Source organism: Lissotriton vulgaris, chromosome 4_1 (assembly GCF_964263255.1).
Source record: "Lissotriton vulgaris chromosome 4_1, aLisVul1.2, whole genome shotgun sequence".
Taxonomy (NCBI): Eukaryota; Metazoa; Chordata; class Amphibia; order Caudata; family Salamandridae; genus Lissotriton; species Lissotriton vulgaris.
This window is the reverse complement of record NC_141691.1, coordinates 577593165-577618845: the sequence shown is the minus strand read 5'-3', so window position 1 is coordinate 577618845 and position 25681 is coordinate 577593165. Positions and strand designations below refer to the sequence as shown.

General features: G+C 42.5%; 1 protein-coding gene across 9 annotated transcripts in view; it reads left to right on the top strand.

Moving 5' to 3' along the window:
* PDE1C (phosphodiesterase 1C) overlaps positions 1-25681 on the top strand; it is a 1706308-nt gene that overhangs the window by 1591712 nt on the left and 88915 nt on the right. For 4 of the 9 annotated variants that reach the window (XM_086964788.1, XM_086964793.1, XM_086964791.1 and 1 more), the window contains one exon: positions 13521-14124. The exons of the other annotated variants lie outside the window; for them this stretch is intronic. In XM_086964788.1, coding sequence (XP_086820914.1) covers positions 13521-13534 — 14 coding nt within the window. In that variant the 3' untranslated portion in view covers positions 13535-14124. Of the gene's footprint in view, positions 1-13520; positions 14125-25681 lie in introns of those variants that run through there. 9 annotated transcript variants of the gene reach the window in all.

The window sequence follows — 25681 nt, the reverse complement described above, 5'->3', positions numbered from 1 at the left end:
AACGCAAATATTTTCTTCTGTTATAGTGTACCTCTTTGCCCTTTACATGTAGTGGTCCAACCTATTTTCCAATTCTACTAGTCACGCCTTCATGTCTTGATGTCTTAATATGTCCTCCTTCTGATCTTATTCAACTTACGCTTTGAGGCTCTTTTACACCTTCTGAAGGATCATTTTTCTATCGCCAAAGACAAGACTGTAATGGTAGATGGCAGGAATACTCAAACAACATTCTCGTCTCAGATCGACGAACGACTGGCTGAGGAAAATCGGATTCTAAGCCATTCTTCAAAGACTGGAACAAAGATCACTAAAATCTAAGTAAATTGATACTAAGGAAAGTTTTACATTTAAAAGAAATGAGACTTAGGACGAGCCAGCATACCACATGGATAGATGGCTCATGGGTCCAAGGGGCTATAAAACCTCCCTATCCAATATTCCAAACCACCAACATCTGACAGGCCTAACGGAGCAGACAATCTCCTTTTGGCATCGATTGAAAAAGAAACTAGGACCTGTCAAGAATTCCATAAATGAGACATCATTGGGATATCCAAAGTATGCGATCTCAGGCGCAGGGAGAAAATATTCACATTTGCAGAATTACAAACAGATTATGAAATGGCAGAAACTGAGATAGTTTGTTACACACAAATCAAACACGCACTGACAGCAGCCATCCCATTTGACCAGAACCTGCCAGAGGCCACCCCCACTAGAAGACAAATTGCACAGCGACCACATGACTCGGAAAGCCATCTCTATGACATACCAAAAGATAATTAACAATGTCCCAGATCCACTACCATGACTCTATTCTCGGTGGCAGACTGACTTGGGAGACCTTGAGGAAGACGAATGGTGACAAGCTCTGTCCTCCCAACGAGAAGTGGATATAACAGCTAGACTTTGACTGATACAGCTAAAACACTACATAGGATGTATTATTCCTACAAAGCAATGGTAAAAATGGGTAAAAAGGAAAACACACTGTCACAGAAATTGTAATCAAGTGGGTAAATAGTACCACATAATATGGGAATGCCCAATAATTCAACTTGACTGGGAGGGGGTAACGTCACAGTTACAAGAGGTATGTGGCAAGGAACTGTCACCCCAGCCGAAGATATGCCTCTTCAATATCTGGGCGGCAACAGATCTGACCTGCATAGAACGAACATGGGCAACTTTGGGGATGGTAATAGCAAAACAAAACATTGCCCGTAGGTGGGGAATACAAGAGCCACCAACAGTTGAAGAATTTAAGCGAGATATGGACTGGTGCATGCTGGCTGAAAAAACGTTTTTTGTAAATAGGGGATGTCCCCGGTAGTGGGATCGAAAGTGGGAACACTGGAATGCTCATAGGGGATATATATGTATTTCTCCCTCCATACAAAGACACGGTCATAGAGGGGGGAGGGCGCCGTTAGACATTAATGTTGATGATATGTAAAAGGAGGCAAGTGACTACTACTATCAGCAACAATATCTTGATTTCCAACTTTGTGACTAGCTCGTAAAATGTGACTAACTTGAGTTGTTGTATGACTCCAACTTCAATAAAAAAGAATTACAAAAAAAAGACATGAGACTTCAGGATACGCTGTCCTGTAATACTGTATCAGCTAGAAAATGAGTTTTTCATCCAATTACATATTGCAAGTTGTGTGAAATTTGCACACTCCCATGATTTTGTCTCATGCACATTTCACCAAGTAAAAGCAATTTAAAACAGGTTAGAACGATGGAAACTCTGCAGTAATTGAACGTCAGTAGTGGATAGTGGAGGATAGCTGTCATTCTGCCTTTAGTAACTCAAAATGGGGTGGTGATTCTGCATCTGGAAAGAACTGCTGGGATGTGGGATCAGATTTCACCATACTGCTATATCACAACAGGATTATTCGTGGCTGGCTGTCAGACAGATGCACATAAAATGAAAGTTATGGGGGCTTGGCTCATCATGAGCTGTACATAAACCCCAGTTAATTGTTGTTATGCAAAAAAATGTATTGCCAAATTTCTGAGATCAAGGTAAATCTTCCTCTTTTCTCTGGCAAAGATGGACCAACTTCTTTTGGAAAAGCAGTAAATACCTGATTGGATTACAGCAGTAACCTGAGAGGAGGTATATCTTATCTTCTTTAATATTTTAAAGATGCCTAAAATGGTGCGAGCATGCATTAATCCTGAAAAGGTACTCGACTAGCTACTAGGAAAGAAGATGGTGTAGTCCCAAGTGAGCAGCCTGTCTCATGAGGTACTTAATAACTTCTTGTTCTACGTGTGACTACTTATGTGAAGCACACCACATTTATTTTTACTTTCTCCTTTTGTAACCAGCCTTGATTTATCAATGGAGGTATTCCCAATATGCTCCACTAATGTACCATGAAGTCTCTGATGAAATATAGGAATTTAACTCGAGTTGCACTAAATACATATATTCATATATTCATTCACTCACTCTCTCATTCCTTCTCAAACCCATTGCCTGGGTTGTCATATATGAATGTTGTATATGTAAATGTAAATGTATTGGCATTTATATAGCGCACTACTTACCCGTAGGGTCCCAAGGCGCTTCGACCGCTGCGAAACCCTTCCTGGCTTCCCTGAGAGATGGTCCCTTAATGGGTATCTCCAGGGTGAGGCCAGGCATCCCCGGCGGTCTGGTGGGGCCGTTAGTGAAGATGAGGCAAGCTAATGCCCAGAGTTGCCGAGTGTGATCGCTGATTAGAATGGGCACCGAGGCGAGAGAATTATCGAGTCCGCTGACCCTGGTCCAGAAACCTGCCGCGCCGGGAATCGAACCCTGGTCCCGGGCCGTCCTCTGCTCTCGGGTCTGCCGCCTCTAACCAGTGAGCCACACTACTTCACACACTATGTTGAAGCAAAGATATCCTAGTCACAAAACTCTTTCTATGTGGAACTAAAAGGTTTCACTATGAATCTTTTTGCAGGATGAAAAATTGAAATACGCCTGAAGTTCATGTCTCTCATCTCTTATTGAGCCAACAGGGAGTAATAATACATTATTTCTAATGGCGCCCCTTCTTTGGAGTGCTATGGATCCCCATATCCCTATGGCGTCAGGTTGAATGCTGAAGGAGAGACCAGATTAACTCATTCAGATCTCATCTACTAGTAATTAGATGAGCTTTCACAGCCTCTTGTGCACTATTTAGGAAAAAGTCAACTTTTTGCAATCGGGCAATGTTTTCATAGATTGCACTAGGGAAACTAAATGTATGGAGATATTGTTTTAGGTTATAGAAATAGCAGCAATATGTATGCTTCTTGATATTATGTATTATAAAATGTTTTAGCAAATATTGCATGAGTTGAATTGGGTTGATGTATCGTATGCTCTGCTTTCCCTAAACTTTTTGTGTGGTAATTTGAATCCGCATTTTCAATGGTTATTTGTAACGGCCTATATATGATGCATTTTGTATCCTCTGTGCACGGAAGGCCTTTTCGAGTCCAAAGTACTTAGTAAAATGAAATATATGTTTAATGATCAATCCTTCATCTTTTACCTACCAATATTTTAATATTTTAGCACCTAAATTGTAATTTTCATATCAAACAATATTGTGCCGGGATAGATCCACTTCCTTCTTTAAATATTTAATGATCATTTCATTAATCTTTTTGTTTATGGGCTGTCTTAGTATGGATGAGTTGAACTCATGGAATTTGACTTAGCGGAATTCTGCTGAGTTGCAAAAAACCTCTGCAAACTTCCACAGAGTTTGCCAACGGGCGGAAATAGGCACAATGTGCTGCTCCAGCTGTGATTTAGCTCCAGGAGCACGTTCTCATGCTGAAAAATCAGCTAAATGCCAGAGGGTGCAGCTACTCAAGTTGATTTTGCCCCCATTCAAGTAGATTTTCTTCTTGAGCGGCTGCCTTCTGACAATGAACTGTTGCAACCGCCCGCATTGGAAAAATGTCACCGGATATCCTCCTAGCTACAGAAAGTCCCCTTACTGGACACCAAATTTCACTACAGCTCCCCACCTTACTGTTTTGGCGCGCAAGAGTAATAGGGAGTCGCCAAAATTCTGCCAATTCCTCCGGCAGATCAGAATATTTTGCCCACCTTTAATTGTTAGATAGTGTGAGACACAGTTTAAATGTATTAAGTAAATATGCTTTGAGATGCTGCAGGTTCTCCAGACCCTGATGGCAATTTTTGGTATTTCTATCTCTCTGAACATGGGTTAACATAATGTTCAGTCGCAAGACAGCCGGCCTAAGTGACATGCACACTTTAAACTACTGTCACCACTCCTTTTCGTCTCTGCTGTAAATCTGTAGTAAAAGCTCCGCCCAGCCATCCCTGCTCGGGCTGCCAGAGGAAAATGTAAAATGGTTCATAAACAAAGTTTATTACCATTACATTTTTCACTTTGACTGCACCTTCGGGGGGGGGGGAGGGGGGAGCAGCCCAAATGGAGCAGCTGCCATTGGACACCCCCCTGCCTTTTAAAACCAGTACAGCAAAAAGGAAAGCAGTGTTCAGGCCACACGCAGCAGAATGCACCAGCCTGCATTTGTGGCTTCCCAAATGTAAGGGGACATAGCCTTGTATAGGTAATACGTTGTCCACCATTCCTACTTGAGCCAATGGTTTAGACCTCGATGTGATCATCCTGGCTGCCTTCAACGCAGATGTGAAAAGTCAATTTTATACCTAATGCTTATCCAAAGGCATTCTCCTCCTGTATTTGGAACCAGTTCAGTGTTCCAAACTTTGTTAGAAAAGCTTCTATTCTTATCAGTGATGTATATAACATGTCAGAGTGCCCTTTCCTTCCAAAATTTTTTCTTAACTTTGGTTGTCTAACGATGGAAAGGGAAATCCGTAGCAATATATCTAGCTTGCTTACAAAATCCTTGGTAGTGTATATGCTGTGAAAGTTTACAAGTTTAAGATGCTCTCAGCAAATGCAGCTTGGTTCCACATTTGTACACAAGCATCAACTAAGCCTAACTAAGTTAAGCCTTGTGTGACATCGAAATGCTAACTCATATTTAATCTTTCACACTACATGCAGTAATGTTTGCACACCAAATGGTAAGTCGAATTCCTTTCAGGATTTAAAGAAAAATACCCAGGTTCTTTTTTACCCTTGCAACTAAAATGTTTTTAAGGCATCCCAGAGATGCTACTGTTTAGGTTTACTCATAATGGTGGGGAGGATTTTGGGGCATATCATCAAGGGCCTTATGGCCGCTTTTCTGGCTTTAAAAGACCGAAAACGGAGTTAATGTTTTCGCCCTATCACCAAGAGGGTACTAACATGCATAATCGCACGTTACCCCCCTATTTCCTACGCCTCCCTTTGCATCTCTAATGAAATGCAAAGTGGGCGTTCCTTCCCAGAATAACTGGAGAAATGTCGCTAACCGACATTTCTCCAATTATCCATGGGCACGCTAACAAGCATAGCGATAACCGTGGTTATCGCTACTTTCCGTACACCTGCTTGTAGTTTGACTTAACCATGGTATTCAATGGAAGGTGGATATCATGGTTAAGGCTGCCCTGCCCTATAACCAACGTTTCGCCAATCATTGTGCAATTATCGCTGGATTTCCAGCGATAATTGCACAATATGTAGCTATCGCTGATATTTCTATCTCATTTGAGATAAGCGTCGCTGATAGCACGCTATCTCAGCGATAGAAACCAGCGATGGCCAGCGATAATGATCCTATCCACACGCACAAAAATATTAAAACATATTCAAAATAAAGAATATTATACAAAAAATACAATTAAATGTAAATATAGCAATTAATAATAGAACAATAAAACAATGTTTTAAATTACTTTCCTCGTTATTACCCCAAAATCCTCAACCCCCCCAAAAAATATTAACTTTAAAGCAAGTAAATTAAAAAAATAAAAGACCAAGACCCTGACATTAATCTGCCCATGCAATAAAGCATACATAGGCAGTACTATTCAATGTGCCAAGAAGCGTGTGTTGGAGCATTTAAGGGCAATCAGGCATAACAACAGCCAATACCCGGTGGCAAGACATTTCTTTGACAACCACCTTCAGAATGAGAAACTTTTAAAGATGGTGGTAATTGATGCAGTACCTGAGAGTGTACGGGGTGGCAATAGAGTACTGAACCTTAGACAATTGTAGTCTAGGCACATTGTGGAATTGGAGACCATGGCTCCATTGGGTTTAAATTCGAGTGAAGAATTAGCAGTCCACTTGCATGTGTAATGAAATATTGTAATTTGAATATTGGCTGTCAACACTTCAAACCAGGAAGTGTTGGCAACCATCTTGTGCCTCGGTAGAAGCGAGGCACAAGAAATCAGAAACAAGTGTGCAAAACACGCAAAGGCGGCAGGGTAGAAACACCCTGACCCCCTAGGCCTGCTAAGGGGATCCCACAAGGACCCACAAAGACCCCCAAGGCCCCCCCCAATTTTTTTTTAAATCACGGGATACGCGTAGGTACGCGGATCCCATGAAAAAAACTAAAACCCGACTGCTTTTTTTCCAATTAGCCCCCGGGGGGGACCAAATCCTAGGGGCATAGAGAAAAAAAAGTGTGGGGGGGCCCCAATCCCCCCACACTGCCCCGGGGACCGACACCCCCCGGGGCAAAGTAATTATGATAGCGGGGTTACACGGGCCCCCCCGCAGCCCCGGGGACCGCCACCCCCGGGGCTTGTGTATTTATGTTGACGGGCCTCTAAGGCCCCCAGAGCCCCGGGGACGGCCACCCCCGGGGATTTGTTATGTAGTATGCGGGGGGCTCATGGCCCCCCGGCAGCCCTGGGGACCTCTACCCCCCAGGGCTTTGTTTTTTTGAATAAAAAAAAACCTGTGTGGGGGGCTCAAGCCCCCCCACACGCTCTGGGGACCGCCACCTCCCCAGGGCTCTAATATGTAAAATTTGGGGGTCCGTGACACACCCCCCAGCCCCGGGACCACCACCCCCGGGGCTTTGAACAGGTGGGAGGCGGCCGCACGGCCCCCCTACTGGAGCCCTTGATGGCCCTGGAGACCGCCACCCCCCAGGGCCGGCTCCTCCAGTGTTCCAGGGTGCCTACACCCGGGAATCTGCTGTTTGCTATGGTAGGGCAGGAGCCTCGTGGCTCCCACCCTACCACAGCAGACTGCTTTGATTTTTGAAAATCAAAGCATATTGCTTTTCTGCATGGGGAGCAGCATGTTGGCTGCTCCCCAAGCAGGAAAGCAATGCCGGCTCTCGCAGGATGCAGGGAGCCGGCAGGGACCATGGGGGGCTCCCCGGGGCCATAAGTTGCCCAGGAGGGGGACCACGCGGCCCCCCTCCATCATTAAAAAAAAAAAAGGCAGGCCCCAGGGGATGGGGTCCCCAGGTCCTTAAGGGGGCATAGGAGGGGGGCCTTCCCTCCACAAAAAAATAAATAAAAGTCGGCCATGTCCCGGGGCCTTAAGGGGGCATAGGAGGGGGGCCCTCCCTCCACAAAAAAATAAATAAAAGTTGGCCATAAAAGATGGGGTCCCCGGGCCGGAATTGGCCACGGGAAGTGGGGCCACGCCGCCCCCTTCCCGTAAAAAAAAGAATTGGGGGCATGCCCTGGCATGCCAGGGCCAAAAAAAGGGAAAAGAAGGATGGCTACACAGCCCCCCTTCTTAAAAGTATTTTTTTTTTAAACGGGATCGGAAGGAGGCCACACCCCCTCCCTGCACCTCTCTGCAAACGCACCCCCTGGCACGTTTGCAGATGTGGAACAAATTCCACTTGCTTACTGGGGGTCCTTGGGGGCCAACTAGCCCACCAAGAGCCTCCAGTATGGGCCAGGGGGCTCCCTTGCAGAGAGGTGCCCCCTGGCGCATACTGAAGGTTGCTGATGTGCTAGTTGGCCCCCAGGGACCCCCAGTATGCATGGGGAATTAGTTCCCCCTCTGAAAAAGCGCCAGGGGGCTGCGTTGCAGAGAGGTGTAAAAAGGGGCATTGCCTCATTACACCTCTCTGCAACGCAGCCCCTTGGCACATACTGGAGGTTCCTGGGGGGCTAGTTGGCCCCGAGGGACCCCCAGTATGCAAGGGGAATTAGTTCCCCCTCTGCAAACACGCCAGGGTGCTGCGTTGCAGAGAGGTGTAAAAAGGGGCGTGGCCTCATTACAACTCTCTGCAACGCAGCCCCCTTGCGCCTACTGGAGGTTCCTGGTGAGCTATTTGGCCCCCAGGGACCCTCAGTATGGAAGTGGAATTAGTTCCCCCTCTGCAAATGCGCCAGGAGGCTGCGTTGCAGAGAGGTGTAAAAAGGGGTGGGGCCTCATTACACCTCTCTGCAATGCAGCCCCCTGGCGCATACTGGAGGTTGCTGGTGGGCTAGTTGGCCCCCAGGGACCCACAGTATGCAAGGGGAATTGGTTCCCCCTCTGAAAAAGCACCAGGGGGCTGCGTTGCAGAGAGGTGTTCTGAGGCCATGCCCCTTTTTACACCTCTCTGCAACGCAGCCCCCTGGCCCATACTGGAGGTTTCTGGTCGGCTAGTTGCCCCCCAGGGACCCCCAGTGTGCAAGGGGACTTAATCCCCCAACTTAAAACGCATTACGGGGCATGTTTGCACAGTGGTGAAGGTAGGGGACGGGGCTTGAGGTGACATGTGTGCAAACACGCCCTGTGGCGCATTTTAGGTTGGGGAATATATTCCTCTTAAATCCAGAGGTCCCCTAGGGGCCAACTAGTCCAACAGGTACCTCCAGTAAGCGCCACAGAGCTGCGTTGCAGAATGTTGTGAAAAGGGGGCGTGCCCTCTGAACACCTCTCTGCAACGCAGCTCCCTGGCGCATACTGGAGGTACCTGGTGGGCTAGTTAGCTCACAGGTGACCTCAGGATTGAAGAGGAATATATTCCCCAACCTAAAACGCGCCACAGGGCGTGTTTGCACACATGTAACCTCAGGCCTCGCCCCCTTCCTTCACTATTGAGCGAAATATTCCTCTAAAATCAGCCGAAGTATGAATTCCGATTTACTCACCTGTTATCACGAGAGACGTCAGTCTGCATGTTTGAGCCCAGGACGGATCCCTGAAAAGTAAATGTAACCATACTTACAGTAACTTGAATTTCCTTCCATAGGCTAACAGTCATTGGTTTTATTTGGAAATTTTTCTAAGTGTGGAGTTTTGAAAGTTTAAATAATTCCTCAAAAATCAGCCGAACTACGAATTACGATTTATTCACCTATTATCAGGAGCGATCTCAGTGCTGCATTTTTCAGCCCACTACTGAACCTGAAAAGTAATTCTAATCGTAGTTACAGTAACTTGAATTTTCTTCCTTAGGCTAACATTGACTGGTTTCACTTGGAAATTTTTCTAAGTGTGGAGTTTTGGAACTTTAAAAAATTCCTCAAAAGCAGCCAAACTACGAATTCTGATTTACTCACCGGTTATCAGGAGAGACCTCAGCACTGCATCTTTCAGCCCACTACTGATCCTGAAAAGTAATTCTATTCGTAGTTACAGTAACTTGAATTTCCTTCCATACGATATCATTGCCTGCGATATAAAATATATATAAATTAAAAAAAATAAAAAAATATATTACAATTTCAATATTTTTAAAAACATTTATTTTTTAGTTCATATAAAAATATGTAATGTAATTTAAAAAATAAAATATCTAAAAATAAATAATTTAAAATAATGTCGTAAATCAGTATAAAAAAATATAACAATTAATACATTTAAAAATTATCATTTACAAAACCTTTGAAATTCACTGAAAAAACCATAGGTTTCAGCCATGTTATAGTTAGGAATTAGCATTTGAAAAACCTTAGAAATTCACTGAAAAAACCATAGGTTTCAGCTACGTTATAGTTAGGAATTCGCATTTAAAAAACCTTAGAAATTCACAGAAAAAACCGTAGGTTTCACACACGTTATAGTTAGGAATTAGCATATAAAAAACATTAGAAATTCACTAAAAATTTATAGGTTTTACACATGTTATAGTTAGCTGGAAATTTCAGCTAACTATAACTTGCGCGCCCGCAATGCACTGCTGATGACGTCACATATTACATCACTCATGACATGGTCAGTGACATCACTCATGACATCACTGATGACATCTCACATGACATCACTGATGACATCATCCAGTGAATTTGTGTTTTTCTGAAATTTAAATATGTTTTTAGATATGTATATCACTGCTTTTGCATGGCTAGCAAAAGCAGGGAAATGTTTGGACTTTGGATGATGAGAGCAAATTGGCTTCAGTGTCTGCTCCGATCTTTGTATGGTTGTAATTACCAGGAGTGATCGTATTATATATATTTATATATACATATAAATATATATATATATATATATATATATATATATATATATATATATATATATATAACTTCTTAAATTATGTATTTTTTATTTTCTTTTATTTCTAATGTAATGTATTAAGTAAATTACTGATAATGCAAACTATATATATTTTGGCGTAGTTCTGTTCCTCAATATTTCTGAGACTTTTTGGGGTAAAATACACCCCATTAATTCTATACATTGTAGACTATATTTTTGATACAATGTTTTTGTGTCAGTATGTTGTTGTTCACAATATTTTGCCACACAACCAAAGATTGGATCACAAAAATTAAAACTCAACTATTTAGACAGCAAGTTAATATTTATTTGGTAACTAATTTAGACACATTCAGGGTCTTTTTGACGCTGATAGGCAGTCCATCATCTCAACAGGTCAGCAAAGGAAATGGCCTCCAGTTTTAGAGATTCCTGCCAAGCTCTACTGAACGCACTATCCTTTACCAGGCAGAAACCATTGTTAAATGCACTCACTCTGCAAAGTTTTTTTGTTTCAAGAAACAAACTGCAACTGGAGTTTGTTTCTTAAAAACAAAATAAATATTGGCCCTGATGCACAAGGAGTATCTCCAAGCACATTTGGGCCATTTTTAATTTCCATTTCTTGAGAACCTCATGTTTTGTATGGCAGTCCCAAGTAGGCAAACCCAGTGATGGTTGCCCTACCCTAAATGAGCATTACTATGGGGGTCATTACGAGTCTGGTGGTCCACGAACTTCCAGACTCACAGGCTCGTGGTGGCGGTCTCCTGACCACCCTATTATGACCCGGCTGATCAGGCTGACCCGGGACCACCGCACTTGGTGAGGCAATAAAGGGACCCTACTTCTCATGCCATGTGGATACACACAGGGAGGTCAAACATGTGCCCCCTGTGTGCACGCACACAAGTTCCTGCACGGCAGGGACTGCAGCAGTCCTTTTTGTGCAGGTACTGCCGTTGACGTTCCAATTGCGGTGCCTATTTCATAGGCACCGCCCTGGGAACGCCAAAGAACCACCTGCCAGACAGAAGAACACTCCTGATCTGGCGGACAGTTAGTACATGGGTTTGGTGGTACATGAGAGGGGCGGTTCCACCCCCGCACCTTCAAACTCATAATACGGCCCTATAGCTTAATGACTCTATGGCAGACAGGTTATCATCTCAAAGTTTCATATCGGTGTAAACCCAATGCTTACCCTAATTCTAAATACAACGGGGTCAACTGCGAGTTGAGCGGAACCACCACTTGATTTACATCAGTGCTCCCATTCCACCCAAAACTCATAATGACCTTTAATGTGTTTTTTGTGTTGATAGTGAACAATTTATGGTGACCGGAATAACTCTGTTGGGCTATTCTGCTGCAAGACCTACCCACACTTTCCAATGAAACTTGCTAGTTCTAACATCTGAACTTCATGGAACATGGAAGGCTATGTATGCCTCACAGATTGCCAGCAACGGCTCCCTGTAAACTCTCATCTGTTGACTATCAAACACCCCTCCTGTCTGCTTCCGAAGATTGTCTGCACTAGTGATCTACTTGTCTCAGACTTTTTTTTTGCAATAGAGGGCACAGCATTGAGAGAGTTGTGACAAGACACTTTCATAAATTATAAGAAGCCATATTTGAGATTTTTGGGGAGGTCCCTTCACTAACGAGGCTCCTCTCTAAATTCCCAGACATCAGCAACTCTACTTTGAATTCACCCACATACAGCACACAAGAGTGTTAAGGACCCTCCACATCTGCTCTTTGTGGGGTGCCAGGACTCATCAAAATTAGGCCTACCTAGATTTCTTCCTCTTCAAGCCCTCCTGTTCCAGCCCTATATTGATACACCACAACGGCTTTCCTTTTGTGCAAACCTTTATATAAAACAACTAGTGATTTGCATTTAAAACTATAGGTGCCAGGGCCCGCCTTGTGAGACTACTGCAGCATGCACCACCCATTGCCTCTGCCAGTGACAGTACCAACACAACTACTAACCATCGCACTCCCACAAGAGTGACAATTCAGACTATTCTAAGTCCCCGGAGCAAAGAAAATGGCTTGGGCGGCAGGTATTAGTCCTTTTAAATGTTAATTTAATTAATAAACAATTGTTGTGTGCTCATCTTTAATTTAGACAAACAGCGCAACCATGTGGCAGACTGTCATAAGTACTGGCATTGGCAAATGAGTGCTGAGCAAAGGAAAACCACTGCTCAAATTAAGCACTGAAAACAACAACCAAAACGACATGTAGGCCATTAGTTATTTGTCAGCCTACGGGCACAGAAGTCAATATTCAAGTCCTCAGTGCAGCAGAGTGTAAAGAAACAGTATGATTTTGATCTAGCCTCCACTGTGATTTTTGTTTGAAAGACTTGTCAGGCAATCTTGCCCACCGCACCTGCCAATGTAGCCTCTGGATTGACAGAAATTTCCGGAGCATTGTAGCTCATAAACCTCACTATGTGCACACTTTTAGCATGTAGGGTTCTTATATAGAGTTGGTGGAACGGGTTCTTCATCTACATGTGTTGGGTGTCTTCCCCATAGTATCATTGAATGTTATTCACTTTTAAAATAGTGAGTGGGACAAAGAGCACATTGTAAGATATTCTCAGCCGCCCTGCAAACAAGGCCCTAGGTCTTTATATGATATTCTGTAAAAACTGGAATGTTTTAAGTCACTTTAGAACAGCCTCTTTTTAAAGCAGTTTTGCTGACTTACACTGTATTCTACCTTTCTGGAGGGACCAAGGCTGCCTAACTTTTGTCTTATCAAATATAGCTTCCTTTAAGCAAAATCTACAGCAGGAGACCTCAGACAATATATCTTTGACTCAGTTTATCATTGCAACCACAAAAGTGTCATTTTGCAACTAGATTGTGCCTCAATGATCATGCAATATAAATGTGGTATACACTAAGTGAAATAAGGTCGTGTTGTTCCCTTGGTACTGGGGCCTCTTGTTCAGGCTTTTCATCCTTCCATTTCCATCAACCCTCAGACATCTGCTGTTATCAAGCTGTGAGAATTAGGTCTGCCTGGCGACAGCCATGTTTGTAACTAACAACCTTCATTTACCTTCCCAGCACTCCCTCTCCTTGGACGCTGAGAGGGAAACAGCCACATTGACGCTTTTCTTTTTCTTTTTTTTCCAGATACTGAAGAGTAAACTGGCTGCATTATATTTCGCCATTTTAGCTGAGCTTCTCCATTCTTCCACAAAAGAACTATTTCTTGGGAAGACATTATATACAGCTGTCAAACACTCTTCCCACTGGCTACTTCACAGTTATTTTTTTAGTGTTTTTAATGTTCTTTTTTTCTCTACAAAAAAAGGACAAAATGACTCGGCTTTTGCACAACAGGCAAAGAGAATAGGATGACTTATTGCAGCCCCCGCTACCCCCTGCCTGTTGCTTTGTACAGCTCTGGCTCTGGAAGCCTCGCACAGTAAAATGGCGCATCTGAGGAGAACTGCACTAGTATGCTTTATAATCCAGATGGTTCTTTCACATGGTAAAGAAGAAAATGAGACAGCGCACGCGGTGCTGTCTGACTGTGTTGGTAAAGACGGAGCGTTTGACACCTGAAGCTCTTGACTGATGAAGAATTGTGGAGAAACACAACTGAGGCAAATTTTGACACTGTCCAATAGGGTGCATTTTCATTGTTTTTGTAACTATCTCTTAGACAAATCTATTTTATCGCTGATGATTTTATTTTTGTTTGTGCATTTAGTAAAAAAATGTATTAATTCACTAACGTTGCTTGGAATTCGGTTGATTGTCCGTTTTGAGGCAGGGGATTTTCTTTACGAGGTCTTCCAAAATTGGTCTGTGTTGTCAGTTGAGACAGGTCACCACATGAAGCTAGCAAGTTAGAGTCACAACGTTGTTTTTTTTACTACAGTGTGTTCTTTACCTAATTGTTTTTTGGATCAAGGTTGGAGTAAAGGAACCCACCGCTGAACGTTATGAATGGAATGCACTGGATTACTTTTTCTTTGGCCCTTCCTTACACAATACTAAAAAGTCCAATTACAAAAATGTTTTTTTAATGTTGACACAATATATTTATACATTTTTTAAATGCCCAGACGGTCTCTCTTCCTGGTTTATTTGAATGCAATACCGTGTAGCCTATGTTTCACTTCATGTGGCAGTACAGTGCCATGTCAAAATAGATATTTCAGTGAATTACGTGCAGAAGCCATTCAAACACAGGTTGGAAGCGAGATTACTAAAGGCATGCACACCCGAGTGGGTGCAAATGGCGCCATAGGAGAGATTACTGTCTCTGCTGTTTTTTGTTGTTGTATATTTTGACACATAAGTTAGTGGGGGCGAATGATGGTTGAGGAGAGTTTTCGCTCTCTTGTGTATGTTTTGATTTATTTCTAATCAATCTTTTGCTTCCATTCCACCTCTCACCTTCTGGTAACAGATACAAATACTGTGCACATTGCATTCATTCAGTGTAGCCAGTAACCCAGAATCAAAGCATATATGAAACAATTACCTGGTTTAGGAGCATTTCGTGACATTTAAAAGGGAAGTCAATGTCTATAAAATGAGGAGATCAGTCCAGCTGCATACTTGGGCTTGGAAGTGAGACAGGTCCACGCCGCAGTGGTAGGATTATGCAAAAGAGATAAGTCCATCATTGTGGGAGCGCCATGTTGTAGGAATAGCAAATATAGGAGCAATTTCAAGCCACATTTTTTTTATATCAGTCACAAACGAAAATATTCCTCCACCCCATTCCTTCCAACACAAATTCACACATTGTATTCTATAGGGCCAGTATTTCTGGACAGCAACGCAGGTCACGATATAGAGTTTTTCCATTAAATAACTGAATGGTAAAAATGATATCCAAACTTAGAGGATTTGTCCCAAAAACATTAGATAAGAGTGCCCTGTCAAAGTGTTTAAGAAATGTAACACCTTTATTGCAGTCCTTGTGTACACGCTAAGGACGTAGATGGGGTCTTGTCAATTCTAGTTATCACACTCTGGAAGAACTGTCTCGCTAGGCATCGCAACAAAAACCCAGTCGTGTGACCATTAGATCAAACATCGCAGCCTTTTCTCCGTCAATCAAAGGCACCTGCATTCAGACATACATTACACAATGTTTAAGTGCAACAAAAGAGCTTAATGCTCTCTAGTCATCCTTCTTGCATATTGGATCTGTGCCAACCCGAGGGAACTTGGTTAAATAATTCTAGATATTCTGTGCATTTTGACCTACTCCTTCGTCTATGTTTTTATGCTTTTGGCATTTAGTAGATGTAAACAGTTAAAGGTCAGCATGCTTACCTATTCAGATGTACATGGAAGACCAATGCAATCATGGAAATATGAATTGATATAACAAACCTTATGCCAAGCCAGGCTCCCCTCGGCAACCACCATTATCGGAGTGAAACAGGTAGATAGCAGAGATTCAAAGCATCAGAAGAAAAAGAAAAATGCCCTCCTAAAGTATGTTCTTCTGGTTGGTGGTGAAAGAGCCAGAGCTAACATTTTTGGTACATGTAGTTTTTACCCTAGTAATCCTCTGCGTGATTCTGGCCAGGTTGGTAACAGTCACAATTCATAAAATTTATGATAATATGATGGATAGATCTGTGATCTATGGGATTTGAGTTGGTTGTCTCAGCACACTCCTCAGTGGGAGAGAGTTCATTTGAAAAAGCCACTATCCTTACCCTGGCTGGAAGGGCCTGACTGAAAACCCAAAGCAGCCCTGGCAATTTTGTTGGACCAGCCGCCCGGGGAAGGGGGCAGGGGGGCTGGGGAGGGGAGTGTGCAAGTGTTAACTGCTACTATTGTTACTGGGGGCTGATATTGCCCCACCATTGCAAAACCAGACCCCAGTAACAAGAGCAGCCCCCACCATAAAAAACGGCCCCCACCCTTCCAGCCTCCCGAGGAAACGTGCAGGCTGGACTACCAGCCCTGCTGGCTGGTAGTCTCCACAGGATGACCAGAGATTAAACAGGAAGGACATGTGAACTATCTGATCACCAGCCTAAACAGTGGATGGCTAGTAGGATCTTGCACTGCCTGGAGGACTTTAGTCCGCAGTGATCTCAATCAGACACCATTCACTTGCACTAAATTTGCACCTTAAAATCCCATAAGTGCCTAGAGTTGAATCACTCCCTAGCGTATACATCACAAGAGGATCATGCTGTGTCAATAAAATGAAATTCTTCCTGTCTTCCAGCATTTTAAACTTGGTGTATGCCACAGGAATTCCAACAAGCTCGAATGTTTCTTCTGACTGAGGTTACATGTCGTCCACTTATATTCAATTACTATTCTTATCAATCAACAAGTCATCGCCATAACAAAATCTGCAAGTGGAACCCACTCTTTGTCGAAACAATCAGGGCAAATAATGCAACACCCAGCATTGAGCACGATTAATTCATTATAGATTAATATAAACAATCCACAACGTACAAAGAAAATCAAACAATGCTTTTCCGACTCCACATAAGCATCTTCAGACATCCTATTCTAATTGACAGCCTCTTACAAGCTCCTTTCAGATTTGCACTGATGAGCCCGACACATAAGGATCACCTTATGGCTTTTTAACAGTAAGCTCTCATGATTGGCATATATTTGTGTAACTTGCATGTCCTGCAAATGAATTTTGTTTCAGCAATGCCTTGTTTGGATTTCCCTCGATGGACACATTAGTGACTCATCTGCCCTTCCTCCCATTCCATACAAATGTAAACACGGCTGCCTGGTCCTTTTGAACAATACAGCAGACAATATTTTTCTTGTGAGAGGACTGACAATGCTGTCAGAAGTGTTTGATTACTAGTCTGTAATGGATATCAGAGTGCTTCTAGTATTGTGTGCCTGCTAGTCTATAATGAGTGTGGAAATTCTTTTAGAAGTGGTGTGAGACTGTTACATTGTGAGGGATGTTAGAGTGATGTCGATATAGTGAGACTACTATCGTATGAGAGTGCTGTCAGAAGTATCAAACTGTAACTCTACAAGGGGTGTCAATAATGCAAGCACTAGCCAGGCCCAGACGTATAAAGAAAGTAAGAGCAGGAGGCCGATCATTCTCATACCTGGCGGCTAAGCACTGGAACAAATTACCCCAAGACCTACGTCTTACTGAGGACTATGTAACTTTCAGGAAAAAAATAAAAACCCAGCTTTTTCCTACGACGTAAGTGTGGGCAGTCGAAGGCACCCAATATAAACCACCATGTGTTCCGCAAGACAGCGTCTTGAGATCCGTCAGGATGAATGATGCGCTTTACAAATAAATAAATAAAATAATGTGTGACTATCAGTCTACGAGGGATGTGAGTTCCCTTCTGGTAGTTTGTGGCTGCTTCTCTGATGGGTGTGAGAGAGCAGTTTTCTGAAGTAGATAAAAGTATCACAGCTGGTTTCATCTGGGGCAATACAAATGCAATTCTTTATAGTTCATGTGAGGATAATGGAACTAGTTTGGGGGAAGAGCGTCCCAGGGTAATCGGGGGTTACTTTGTTCTAATTGTCACAGTTTGGGTATTTTACCTCAGGTGTCCTGACCTTATTGTTGGAGTCAAACTCAGCCCCACGTCCATCCCTGTAGCATTTGGCCTGCAGGATAGTTAAGCAGAGCATTCCACAGGCTAATAAGGGTGAAGGCGTGGGTTAGTAACACTGAACGACACAATGATCACAATATCACTTATTACATATATTTCCGGTCAGTGGTTTTACTTTTATAAAGCATAAGTAATTTAATTCACACACAACTAAATACTGAACATTAAATTATAAATATACAGCATGAAAACTAGACCCGGGCCAAATTTCCATTACACCAGCGTAATCTATCTTATTTTCAGATTACGATAGTTAGATACAATTGTCGAAATTATTCTATTACTCCTCACTGCGTATTTACATGCCGTCTGTGGCACAAATTGAGTGTGCAGAAACAAAGCGAACAACTAGAACATCAGCAGGAGCTGTTTGGGATGAGTGTGTTTTTTTGCACATTTATAGTGCAAAATGCCTTTCAGGAGCAAGGATGGATTTTGTACTACAATATAACACCAAATTCTGGTGCTGCATTTCACGTAATTACATGTAAAATTGCATAATTACCGAAAAACAAATTACGTGAACCTCACACACCTCTAATGAAAAAAAACCTCTTTCGAACCTCTTGCGTTAGAGATCTATGTAAGAAGGTTTCTCTGTTTTAAACAATGTAAAGCCCCTCCCTTAGGTGTTTATCTTGGTGTTTACAATGTACAACCACATGCTAACACATTTCTCAGAGAGTTCACAAGGTAAAACTCCGCCCTTCTGTTGTTGTAATGGGGGTTACATCATTTAAAGCCCCATCATACTGTTATTTGACATAGGGTGTACATTAACAATGTTTGCATTCGTTATAAGAAATAGAACTTTTTCATATGAGGGCTAACACAACTGCTGCCCTATGAAGTCCCTTTATTCAAGAACCTCAACAAAGGAGTTGATGTACAGCCTCTTGTCTATACGTCTTTTTAATTATTTTTATGTTTACATAAGGTCGGGTAGACAGCTAAAGATGTCTCTAGCCAGACCTAAAGAATAGTAGGAAAGAACTTATGCTGCAAAACCATCACTCTGTAAAAATACATGTGCAGCTTTATTCTTCAAACATAAGGAGATGATGCTTCTCTGTACGTCTTTTAAATATTTTTTATGATTACATAAAGTCGAGTAGACACTAAAGATTCTAGCTAGACCTAAACAATAGTGGAAAGAAATTCTGCTGCAAAACTTTCAAAAAATTCATGTGCAGATTTATTGTTCAAACACGAGGAGATGATGGACGGAGCGCAGAAACTTTTCAGACACTCACCCCAGTCACAGATCTGGGTTGAATCCATCATTATTCTTTAGCTCGCCAGCCCAGTTCAGACACAGCTACATTCAAATCAGTCTTGACACTGTGCCTCATGGAAACAGTCCAGCCCGAACTGCCAAGCCAGCTCTTCCCTGGACTGGAAACAAGCATCCTGGGACCAGTTTCAGGGTAACACCCCTCATCAGCCAGCCTCACTTGAATCCAGTGGCAAAGTGACCACGTCTGGGCATACCCTGCCTTCAGACACTCACCCCCAGTCACAGATCTGGGTTGAATCCATCATCGTTCTTTAGCTCACTTGACCAACCCAGTTCAGACCCAGCTATATGCAAATCAGTCTTGACCCTGCCTATCATGGGAACAGTCCAGCCTGAATCTCCTTGTGTTTGCTCAGCTTTAACCTTCTTCTTACGTGAACTTTTAAGTGGGGCCTGCTGTGACTTCCGATATGTAGTTTCATTTTTCTTTAAGCATATTCTTATGTTTAATTACACTCTCAATTTTATGAAATTGTGCTGCATTCATAGAGACATTTTATCCCTCCAACTAGGCTAGTTAGATAAGTGAATTTGCAAAATAAATTGATTGTAAAGCCTTTTTTCATTGAATAACATGTATTTAGGGTTTATCTCTGCTAACAGTTTCATATTTTCATTAAATTAGCCCAAAGTCTCCTGAATTATTTTTAGCTCTCAGTTTTGACTAAAAGTCTGCATTATCAAAGACAGGTATTCCATGGCACTGAACCCTGGGGAAGTGTGCAGTCTCTGTCTCATCAGGGAAGCATAGCAGAGAGGATCAAACTAGTGTGATAATAATTAATTGCCAGTTTTGGTTGCGCTTTCTGATCATAGCAGCCAAACAACTGAACTGGAAGATGCAAATAGCTAGAGTAAATAGGCTGCCTCAAACCAAAATCGTATAAAAGAAAACGTAGTGAAAGCTCTTAGATGGCAGCAAGACCTAACAATATCCACAATAAAAATCGATCGTAGAATTATTTAATATTAAGAATATTAGAATTATTAGATATCTCACCAGAACACTTACTAAAAATAATACTCTATTATTAATGAGCCTTAAAAACAGATATCCTATAACATAACTATTTTGTCGTTGTCATGCATTGTCGGAACTTTGATGTACTTGCCAATGCTAGTCACAGTCATAAGTCCAATCAAGGCGCGTTCTGTATGGGTCCAGAAGGACCAGAACCCTGTCAGATTATTAGGGTAACCACTCACTATACAAATGAATCTATTTAGATATCTAATTGAACATTTAAAAATATATAAATCTAAATATTTATTTGGATATTTATCTTTCAATAAATCCTCAAAATCTGGCATGTATACCGCCCTCTTGCATTAATCACACATCTTTCCCTTGTCAGTAAATAAGTAACCTGGCTCTATGGTTTTAGAATTTGTTGGTAAAAAAATGAGGGGTCCGAACCGTGGTTTCACGGGCATACTTTGGCGCTGTTGAATGCAGGAGTTTCCAAGCACCAACGCTGTCTAGTCATGCTATGTTTTTCAATTTACATACTCTATGTCACATTATCTAACATATGACTATCTGTTAATCCTTGCTTTCTCCCTTTATTACTATTTTGCTGTTTATTTCTCTTTTCTGCTTTTCTCCTTGATGCAATGAGTCAAAGTATAAAGATGAAAAGTAAGCCCTGTTTCCAGGGCCGGATTGGCAACTGGGTAGTTTGGAATGCTGCTGAGCTGGAGGCGGATTTCGTTGATGGAGACCTGCGTGTACTAAACGAAATTCGTTTTGCTTTCATTATTTTGAAGCACACGCAGGTCTCCATGAAAGAAATCAGCCCCCACTGCAATTAAATCAGCCCCCAGATCGGCAGCATTCCAAACTGCCCGGTATACAGTCCGGCCCTGCCTGTTTCTCACAAACTAGTGCTGGCACCCACCAACTCCAACCACTGACAGACATCTAGCACTGCAACGGGCTCCCATAAGTTTTCAAAATGTGCGTATTTTAACTTTATTGCATTTAAAAAAGTACTGTGTATGGTAAAGCTATGTTTCACTTTCAAATCCTAAACTCCCCAAGTGGAGATCTGCCCTTAAACAAACCCCCAGATATATTTGCTTCAAAGTGACCTCACTCATCAAAACCCTTTGATAGTTGCCTAGACGATGCTAAAGTCTCCTGAAATGTCCAAAATGGCTTAGTTTGTAGAAGGGATGCTATCTGAACTCAGACAAGACGGAAGTCCTCATCCTGGGACCATCGCCCTCCGCCTGGGACGACTCCTGGTGTCCCCCCGCCCTGGGCGCCACTCCCAAACCAACAGACCACGCACGCAACCTGGGCTTCATCCTGGACTCCTCCCTCTCAATGACCAGACAAGTCAACGCCGTCTCCTCATCATACTTCAACACCCTACGCATGCTCCGCAAGATCTTCCGATGGATCCCGACCGAAACCAGGAAGACGGTCACCCAGGCACTCGTCACCAGCCGACTGGACTATGGAAACACCCTTTACGCCGGAACCACAGCCAAGCTACAGAAAAGACTCCAACGCATCCAGAACGCCTCTGCCCGACTCATCCTGGACATCCCCAGACGCAGCCACATCTCCGGCCACCTGAAGGACCTGCACTGGCTCCCCGTCAACAAGAGGATCACGTTCAGGCTCCTCACCCACGCACACAAATCTCTCCACGTCCTGGGCCCCAAGTACCTCAACGACCGCGTGACCTTCTACATGCCCACCCGCCAGCTACGTTCTACAAGCCTCGCCCTCGCCGCCACACCACGCATCCGAAGAGCCACCGCCGGTGGCAGATCCTTCTCCTACCTGGCGGCCAAGATATGGAACTCCCTCCCCATCCATCTTCGGCTGAACCAGGACCACCTCGCCTTCAGGAGACAACTCAAGACCTGGCTGTTCGAGCAGTAGCGGACCCCTTCCCCAAGCGCCTTGAGACCCTGCTGGGTGAGTAGTGCGCTATACAAGTGTTATGATTGATTGATTGATTGATCTGTTTCCTTGCTCTCCTTTCCCCCTGTTCTGCAAATAGATCCATTGTGGTGATGATGCACAGCAGAGGGAGAGGGCCCTTGCAGAGATTGATGACAACATGGCTGTTCAAGTGAGAACAAGTGATTTCATGTCTGCCTTTTTAGTAACAAATATCCATGCAGGAAAACGCCAAAAGTTAAATAATGTTATCAGAGTTTATAAAACGCCTACCTGCTCCCAATGGAGTATCTCGGCCAGTGGGGGAAACATAATTGGCAAGAAACAAATATTCCTGCAAAAGCACACAGAACAGCAAATGAAAAAAAGAGATGTGATTTACATAATGTAAAATAATCAGGTTTTCAATATTTTTTTTAATGTTCATAGTTTTTGTGCATACCAACAGGAAGCTCATTCCAATGCCAGGCCGCTAAGTAGCTAAACGAGCGTCCACCCACCCCTTCCAGTACGGAGGATTCACCGGTTCGAGCAGGCACTGACGAAAGAAACCTCAGTATTTTGGTCGGTTTATAGATACTGACAGTTTTATCATCATTTCATTTAAGACAGTTCTTTCTCATCTAAGTGGCCACAAAGCTTAGACACTCACAGAATTTGCTTTTTGTACGTGTCTGAAATATCAGCATGAGACAAGGAGTATAGAAGTATATTATGCCGCACATTATAACCATATAATCTGGTTCCCCATTAGGCTCAACCGCTTATAAGTATATCTATTCAACCTGCTCCGAAAAGCCAAAGCCAGTGTGCTCGAGTTGGTATAACAGATCAAGATACTCTTTTCCTTGAAAACGTTTGTGGACAGCTAACAGATTCTTGAATTGTATCTGTCCACACCCAACCAGTGCAGCATTCCTTGAGATTCCAACACTTGACTAGTAAAATCTCTGTCACTATCATTAAGATTGGTCCTGATGTCCTCAAGAATGATTGTCAAAATGGTTTCAATCTCATGTCCTCCCTTGGACATGGGATTCGAATTATGTAGCTGGTTTTGAAGATGGTGGCGACTAATGAGGGAGCCAGAAGAGTTCCCTAAGTGTGGGGGTAATGTGGACACTGTAGTTATCTTAAATACTATTACAAGCAGAGCTTTAAAATGTGTCATACAGCCAGCCATTCTGGACATATGTTGGACAATAGCATACCTAAGTATCCAATATAAATAAAAATTACTTCTAAAAGGATGGTGTGGATTTTAACTTGTCACAGTTGGCTAAGAATCTTTGGCTCTGCAACAACTGAATTGCCTTTTTGGATGGGAGGATAGAGCTAGTTTGTATTGATATGTAACATGCATGTCATCTAGATAAATCATTGTCATATTCGTATTCAATATATTTGAAGAAATACGGGGGAAATGGAAAATGATTTTAGCAACTTACTTACGAAACAGAGCAGTAGACAGACACAGCAGAGGCATCAGAAACGAAAAATATATATATTACACATTTTTGCTCCTTCGGGGAGTAAAGATGGACAATATGAAGGATGGTATAGAATGAAAGCTTGATTGTCTCAGTAATGGCTGCGAAGGCCAGAATTGCTAATCTCTCATAAATGCATGGTGAAGCAGTGAAGGTCACTGCTCTCTGTTGAGTTAGTATGTAGTCTCTAATAAATTCATCCCCAGTCTGAGGCAACACAATCCCTGAATTCACAATACTAGAAGACCTACAAGCACCAGGGAAAAATGCTTGTAACTCTAGTTGTAGTTGAATTCTGCGGAAAAGAAAGCAACCAGGAGAGAGAGTATAGTGTTAGCTTCTAAAAATGTTACCTTTGAGGCTCAGCACGTTGTTCTTTTGACTGACCTGCAAAATAAAACATTATTTCTATTTTCCACATGATTCTGAAAATACATATGGTTAGATGTCACCCCACAGTTTGTCATGGGCCAGAGTTACTCTTAAAACGCCCATGTTTTAAATTCTCTGAGCTCCTACACATAGTACGGGCCAGGTCATATCATTATTGTAGAGTGTACATCAGAACTAAACATATCTTCAAATAAAGTACTGCGATTATTTTCTTTCACTGACATCAAAAATGTCTAGGGCAAAGTGTCAGTCATTCATTTACAGTAACATGAGCTGCATCCTGGCTACTTGTAGACCGGCTAAGCTCTGATTATGAGCACAGCAGTATTTAAGGCAAAATGAGTTCCCTTGAGCGTGTTAGTATGCTTGTTCCTGGCTGATAGGTTTGCACATGTTGCAGTAAAACAATAGTTTCACACTTAGGTGTATCGTTGGTCTGTAAGTCAAAATAATGAGTGCGAAAATATTGAGGACCAATGCATTGTGTAGGTAAGTGTGCATATTTACTATTCCTAATTGTACATCTATGTACCTCGAAGGTACACGCACACACAAAAAAAATCATGGTACATAAATGTGAAACAAGGAATAGTAAACCCATACTTACCTGTATATACTTACCTTCACAATATAGTCCTTGATATTTGGGGCTCAAGATATTTTGATAGAATACCGCATCATTAAAGTAGCTCTGTCTCGGGACAGGTCCAGCTTCATTATGAACATCAAGGGAAATCTCAGACCTCAAAACCATTGTCTTCTCTTTGATCTGAACTCAAATTTGGAATGCTTTGATCTTGCACGCATCTAAATCAATCAGCATAACAGACTTAGTCATCCACAGAAGCGGTTCTTCATGCCTCTTAGGATTATCAAACACATCCCATCTTAGAAGTTTTAAGAGTCTGCCAGCTGATGGTTGGTTTACACAAATTCTATGCATTGGTCATGACACTCTCACACCATTGAATTCTCCACTATCATACTATAAAGCCAATCTGGACCATGTCATATTCAGAAACAATCTCAATACATATGTGTACAACTATCTTTGTATTTCCCCATCTAAGCTGGTCACCAGCTGTCTCCATATTACTTTTTTCCATGTTGTTTAGCAAATGTTTTGGTAAACAACATGGAAAAACACTTCCTTCTCCTTTTGGAGCCCTTTCGCTCTACAGGCATTACAGTGGCATTAGAAATTACCAATAAATATAATTGTGGAATGAGTGGCAGCCAGATTGCCTTCTAGTTTGGGTGCTGGGGGCATTCAGCTGTTTTTCTCATAATTGTTTCCATGCATTTATTAATGCTTTAATGACCATGTTCAGTAACGTGGTCTCCTGGCAGGGGCTCCTTATAGTGCAGATGCTGAAGCTGTATAGGTTCAAAGATGCCTTCACTCATCTCACCTAAAAACTCCCTGCAGTCTGTACTTGTTAGGCAGAATTGTGTGCATGTGAACCCTACTGTTAGAGCTCATGCTCGGAACCAATACCCAACTAGTTGGTGGACTTTATGGTCTCATGATTCCTTAAGAAGTGAGAGGTGTGCTCGCGTTTTAGTCTTTTCAACCCTATCGA